At 38.4% G+C, this 7,048-nt stretch overlaps 1 protein-coding gene across 2 annotated transcripts in view; it reads right to left on the bottom strand.

Moving 5' to 3' along the window:
- Positions 1-2,896: 2,896 nt before the first annotated feature.
- The window catches only part of ANGPTL5 (angiopoietin like 5), a 41,467-nt gene continuing 37,315 nt past the window's right edge, over positions 2,897-7,048 (bottom strand). For both annotated transcript variants that reach the window (XM_049890914.1, XM_049890915.1), the window contains one exon: positions 2,897-3,708. In XM_049890914.1, coding sequence (XP_049746871.1) covers positions 3,389-3,708 — 320 coding nt within the window. In that variant the 3' untranslated portion in view covers positions 2,897-3,388. The remainder of the gene's footprint in view (positions 3,709-7,048) is intronic.

Genomic DNA, 7,048 nt, shown 5'->3' with positions numbered 1-7,048 from the left:
AGATCTGCTATGAGCAGCCAACTAGTTGAAAAGGAGTGTCCCTGGGTGTATAGCCTGCATCCAATATATATGGACTTTCTGGCAACGCTTAGCTTTTGCTCTGCTATGGATCCTGCATTTGGCTCATCATCATCTGACCACCAGTTCATGGAACTTGATCCAGCAACTTACTCTTACCTACCAATCAGGTTCATCAGTTCCCACAGGTATGTGAGTCAGAAGAAGCCTCCAGCCTGATGCCTGACCCATGGACTTGGGCCTTTTCAGCCTCTACAACCATGACAGTCATTTCCTTGAGATACATACACACACACACACACACACACACACACACGCTTCACAGGTTTTGCTTCTTTACAGAACCCAGCCTAAGACAATGTCCTCATGCCACATTTATCAATTGCTTTAGGGACAGATCCAGATGGCCCTGGCAGCTCATTATCTCACTCCTGTGGTAGCTTATCAAAGAGCAGGCTCAGCAGATCTCAGGTGGCTCAATGGAAACAGCAGACCAGGGTGCTAGCCACTTGGCTCCAGTGAGCCCTCCATTTCAAACAAGACCACTCCTCAATACCCTCCTAGAGCTCAATGCTTGTTAGAATGAGTGGGCTTTCCTACCTACCTGCCTGTATGTTTTTTCCTGATGACCTATGTGCCACTGAGGCAATGGTGGTGGTTATTGGTAAACCCTTGGCACAACATAACTATTTCTCATATATTGTTCCCGCAATGCAAAACTGCTCTTGATTCTCACCCCACCACGTAGCTTCATACATCTGAGCCCTTTGCATCAAATCTTCTAATTGAAAATTACGACGTGTGTTGCTACTGAGAGCCCTTAATTTTTTCAGCAATGTTTTATCACTACATTTAAATCATTACTTTTTTTTTAATCTTAACTCTAAGGACTTTAGCTCTCAAACCTTTACAAGGAAGTTCATTTTTTTCTATGTACACCTAATCGATGCTGATATAGAGAGAAGTGATTGAATTCTATATTCCCTTTTTTTGTTTGTTTAATTTTTAACTGGATACAGTGTTTACTAATAAGTTAGGTGTAAGTTCATGAAAGAATAAAGCATTTGTGTTTTTAAATGGGACAATTTAGTCAGGGAAGTCCTAGGAACCTGAAAGAATGAATCTATAATAGTGTCATTCAGGCCATAAGCAGGTGATTGCTACCTTTCACGCCTACTCCCAAGGAATGAGTGCATCCTTGTGGGGGCTAGACAGCAAAAGGGGACCAGTTGTCCTGACATCTTAACTTCTGCTAAGTCAGGTCACTTCATTTCTGGGAGTCCAAGGCTCAGAATTATTACCCAAAATGTACCTTCTTGTCTGCAATGGTATTTGAGAGCTCTTAATTTTTTTTTTTTAAACTTGTACAGCTTCTCATCCTAGGGACCATTAACCACCCGTAGCCATTCACGAGTCAAATGTATCCTCTATACCCAAGCCCAAAGAAATTAAATTTTTTTGCTGCTCTCTGAATCTGTCTTTCACTTAGCATCCTAACACTTATTCCCATTCTGCCTTACTCTTCATGTTTCCTCATCTCCACAGCCTTTATGGAGGGATGAAACTGTGAAGTCACTAGAGTTTGCAAAGCAGACCTAGATAAGCAAAGATTGCCCCTGTACAAGCTCAGCAAGAATTTTGAGGAGTCCCTGGGTGACACAGACTGTTAACCACGTGACTACTAACCGTACTGTTAAAGGTTGGTGATTCGAACCCATCCAGCAGCACCTTAGAACACAGGCCTGGTGATCTGCTTCTGAAAACTCACAGCCTTGGAAACTCTATGGAACAGTTCTATTCTGCACATGTGGGGTCACCACGAGTTAAAATCAACTTGATGGCAACTAACAAGTAACAAAATTATTACCATAATGTTTAGGTTAATTTACCTCCTAAATCATGACACTGCAGGTATAAAAGGCAGTGAACCCACAGTTCTGTGCTCCACCAACTAGCAGATATCTTACTCAATCGCTGCGACAACAGAACCTCAGCTGTGCCTCTGTGAAATGCAAGGAAACCATGCTCACCCACCTGCAACTTTGCCTCATGTATATCCTGTTCATATTTTACTCACTGCTTTGATAGGAGATCAGGCTGAAAGCAACTTTGAAGGGAGACCATGTTGTCATATTTGCCTATCCCTGAACCCAGATCAAGTTCTGCTCTGACATAGCTCAACCCTACTCTGCTCAGGTATCTATATCCTCAGACCTATTTTTAATCCAGTCCTTTTCTCACCTCATTTTTCAGCTACTTCTCCTTTGTGTGTTGTATAACGCTGGGTGGCACAAACACTTAAATGCTCGACTATTAGCTGAAAGGTTGTCAGTTCAAACCTACCCAGAGATGCCTCAGATGGCAGCCCTGGTGATCTGTTTCTGCAAGGTCACAGCCTTGAAAACCCTATGGAGCAGTTCTACTCTGTACACATAGGGTCGTCAAGAGTCAGAATCAATTCAACGACAACTAACAACAACAACAACTCTACTGCGGACAAAGTACTTTCCTGTTCAAAACTAATTCTTAATTGTTTCCCTCTTCTTTCTTATCAATAACTGACACTTGGCTCCAATCTTCCTACTGTCTTCTCCCATGGAATCCTTACCGTCCCAACGTCTTCCAACTCAGTGGAAGAAGTGGAGGCGACCAGCTTGCTCCTAGAGCCATACCTAGACTACTGATTCATCACTCTTTCTCCGCTGTCCTTCACTTCAAGTTCATGCCATTCCTATCGGTTTAAAAAGAGTAAAGAATCAAAAGTGTTTTAGAATGCAATTGATCAGGATATAAATATACAGTAAATTTATTATAAATAAGAACAAAATTATTAACCATGATAAGATGTAAAAATAAGTAGGACTTTATTTTGGCAGTAAACTCTTATTATTGTGGTATCACCTGGAAATAGTAAGGTTTTCAAACTGCATAGAGCTTATATGTTAATCTGCACAAAAGCTATTCTATGTAATTGTCTTCAATAGAAATTGTTTTCAGATTATACAGTTACCCACTTAGGATTAATAGTGTAAGACTCTCTTCAATCTTCCCAACAATTTACTCTGGTATAAGTGCTTCAAAGGAAGGGGAAGTCCTCGAAAGCACTGAAGACTCCAAGACAAGTTGTAATTCACTCAAAACAAACTTAATATAGTTAGTAGAAAAAAAAAAACATACACTGAGTCATGCTTTGTTTTATAAAACTCTATAAAATTAAAAGATTTGAATTAAACTCCTAACACCTGGGTGCTATCTATAGTTAAATATTGGCTAATATGTTTGAAACACTAAATACGAAGAGAAACTATGTAGAATCTTATATACATTATCAAAAATAACTATGGAACTTGAATTACAATTTAAAATGAGATCACTTAAAATATGGATTGTACATTCTTCTGATTTTCATGGAAACAGATTTAATCTTGACGGGTGAGTTGTTTTTGATCCATGTACCCCACTGAATTCCAGTTCCGAGTAATTTTCTGGGGAAGTGATGAATGCCATTCAGATTTGCCAGGCCACACTGACTGAACCACCAGCCAGTGTTGTTACTGAAGTGACTGCAGCTCTTTACAGACTGACCACAGACCAGGCACATGGGACGACACCCGTCGTTATCAACATCTGACGCGCTGAAAGGCATTGCATTTTGATTATCTTCCTTTCTGAGGCCCCGGAATGCATCACCTGGATGAAATAGATTTTTTTTTTAATAGTTGAATTTAAAGACACTTTTCATTATTTTCATTGATCATTACCAGCCTATTATGCAAAATCATTGCACCTAAAAATAAGGTTTAAATTATTTTTCTACTATTTATCATGTTAAAAAATCTCTCTTCCAGGTTGCAATATGCCCAAACCTGGTGATAAATTCCTCAGTGTGATAAGCATCATTAAGTGGACATTTGATATAAAATCACAACCGGAAATAGAAGTTTTGGCTGTGCAGGCAGAATCAGATGGTTTAGCCAAAAATAATGGTGTATATACCTATCATATTTCAGAAAAAAGTAATAGTATAGGTTTAAATTCATTGAATTAATTAACTAATTAAATTAATGTAGATTGATGATTTTAAAAAATAAAAATCCCTTACACCTAATAGGTGTTCCTACTTCCTACCATTTTACTTCACTGTAAACAGAGAGGTATAGAGGAAGGTGAAACACCTACCTTTAAGAAACTTAGATTTATAGTTGCAAAAGATGTTTGGTTTTATTTAGGAGCCACCAAGTTTATATAAAACCAATTTCCTCAAGAAAAATTCAGCTACTCCTGAGATGTGCCTTTTCTCTGTATCTCCTCACAAGATACGTGGACTAAATTGGATAGCAGCTAAAACAATACCATTTTTAAAGGGCTTACACTGCACATTGTATTACGGCATCCTCGATCTTCACAAAAACCCTTCAAAATTAAGTACCTTGTCCAAGGCAACCCAGTTAACTAAGTAGTAGAGACAGGAGTTTTGTTTTATAAAAGTTAATAAAATTAAAAGACTCTAATTAAACCCAAAGCACTTAAATATCACCTATAGTTAAACTTCGGCCAATACATTTTGAAACACTAACTAAAAAAAGAAGTTCTGTAAAATCTTGAGAGACACCAAAGCCCGTATTTGTTTCATTATGCTTCTGAGTATTTGGCATCTCTTGAAATATATCTTTGAGGACTGTGGAGAACTTCATTAGCACCAGTGGCCCATCCAAGACCCCAGCTCTGCTGATTATCCAAGCCTCTGACTGCCCTTCATAGGAAACAAAATAGCCACATTTCAGGTGTTTGTCAGGGAGAATATTATTTTCCATACCCTACAGGGCAATACCTTTCAAAAGTTCAAAGAGACAGACAACACTTATAGGGCATTGCCTGAATTATGCGATCATTCCACAAGTACTCTTCCTTGAATAAGTCCAACCACCAGAAAGATCATCCATCATTTTGGCTCCTCACTGTATTAAATTTAATAACTTATTTTTTAAATATACTGCATAGATCTATTTCTTAAGAAACAGCCCTTTGAATCTCACCACTGTTTTCTCTGAGAGTGTGGGTGGAGAATATGACACATTGTTTTCTCTGAGAACTCAGAGACATTTCTCTCAAGTTTTAGAACCAGGAATATTTGTGCCTCTCATGGAACAACTGTGCTGCTAAAATGTTCAAATTCATATTTCTTTTTTGGCTCTGAGCTAAAAGCCAAATGTGCAGCCTACCTCTCCCACACACGATCACACTTAACCCTCTGGTTTTGTCTGTTTCTAGCTATCCTTACGTTCCACTGACTCCTTTTTTTTTAGTTGTCTTGATCATATTAAGTGATCAACAGCTGAAAGTTATTTAACAACCTTGTTGGAAAAATGTAGAGTAGATGGCAAAATCTGAGGGTTCTGCAATGAAAAAAAACTTTTGCCATTCATTACAAATCTTATCCTCTAATTAGATCCAGTTGTCTTTTAGAGAATTCCAGGACGGATTACCCAATAAGCAAGGTATGCACGGGCTTACTTACTAATCTGTAGTGCACAATTTTCCTGTTTTTCACCACATCAAATGGAGACATGGTGAAACCCATGTGAAATTGTGCACTACACATTAGTACGTAAACACAAGTGAGCCCGTGTGTGCTGTGCTTATGTAAGCTAGTGCATACCTTGCTTACTGGTTAATCCGACCCTGAGAGCACCCATACATAAACGTTTCCTAACATAGCATATTTTGTATTTATGTCTTTACACTCTCAGAGATGAGGCACTGAAAATTGTATACAGGTAGTCCCCAGTTTACGTTTTCTAGTTACAACAAACCACATTAATGACCTTCCATTTTCTTTTTTTTTTGTACATTTTATCGTTAGTAATTTTTTAATATGTACTACATACAATGTTGCAGTGTATAATTTCCTAATGTTATCATTCTCAGACGTAATGTTTCCAACCCCCAAAGACAAAGATCGTGTTTATAAAGATACTGATAATAAAAGGCAATAATAATTAAAACATAAAAAAAAAAAAAGAAAATGAGGTATTCAACATCCTTGAGAACCAACTTACAATGAACAGAGGCCAGGTAAGTCAGGGACTACCTATATTGTAACCCTTTAAACTTTTACCTACATAAATTTCAGACTTTTACCTATTATTCCGAGCCTAAGCCCCTCACATGTCATAGATGGCAAGCATACCAGACAATTATCTGCTCTGTAATTTTCCTCCCTCTGTGCCTTGACTGCAAGCTGCTTCTTTTGCCAACATTCATGTGCGAAAAACCTGTCCATTGCTCTGAGTACAGACCAGTGGCTCTCAACTGCAAAGGTGCCAATATATCCATCCATGGAATGTGGGTACCACAGAGGTATAAGTAGGGTATGGAAGGTATGGCATGTGTTGCGTTGGCCCTGGGCGCATGGTGCCATTGAACAGTTTCTATTAACCCAGTACAGCCACCGGCGTATCTGCAGAAAATGGCACCTATGGCAAGCACTGAAATTGTGCCCCTGTCCAAACATCTGACACCCCTCCTTTAGATAACTTTACTATAATATCAGCTCAAAAATACAAGTTAAGCGCTTTAATCTTTTAATTAACACGTTACTGTGCCTGAGAAAAGATGTTGGGACGTACCAGGTTAATAGAAACTGCTCCGTGGTGCCAAGTGCCCAGGACCAGTGCAGTACCCTAAGTAAATAACACCATTAAGCCCAAACTTAGTGAATCAGATTCTCCAGGAACATGTACTTTAAAAAGTTTCCTAGATTAAATCTAATATTAACTCCTTGTTGATAACTACTCTTCCCTAAATATTTTCTAGATATAACAGTTGGAATCATTCTCTCTCTCTTTTTAACCCCAAAGCACTATCAGTATTCTGTGTTTCAGTTTTGTTTACCTCCCACTCTATTTTGTGATAGGTTAGAGAGCTGAGAACATAGCTTATTCAATTTTGGATTTCTAACAAGCACTTTCTATAATCAGCAACAACATGAGAATTGAATTTAGCATTTCTGAACTCAAGTACCTTTAAA

The sequence above is a fragment of the Elephas maximus genome, chromosome 7 (genome assembly GCF_024166365.1).
Source record: "Elephas maximus indicus isolate mEleMax1 chromosome 7, mEleMax1 primary haplotype, whole genome shotgun sequence".
In the NCBI taxonomy this organism is placed as follows: domain Eukaryota; kingdom Metazoa; phylum Chordata; class Mammalia; order Proboscidea; family Elephantidae; genus Elephas; species Elephas maximus.
Note: the sequence above shows the minus strand (reverse complement) of the source record. Positions and strands in the feature narration are given on the sequence as shown.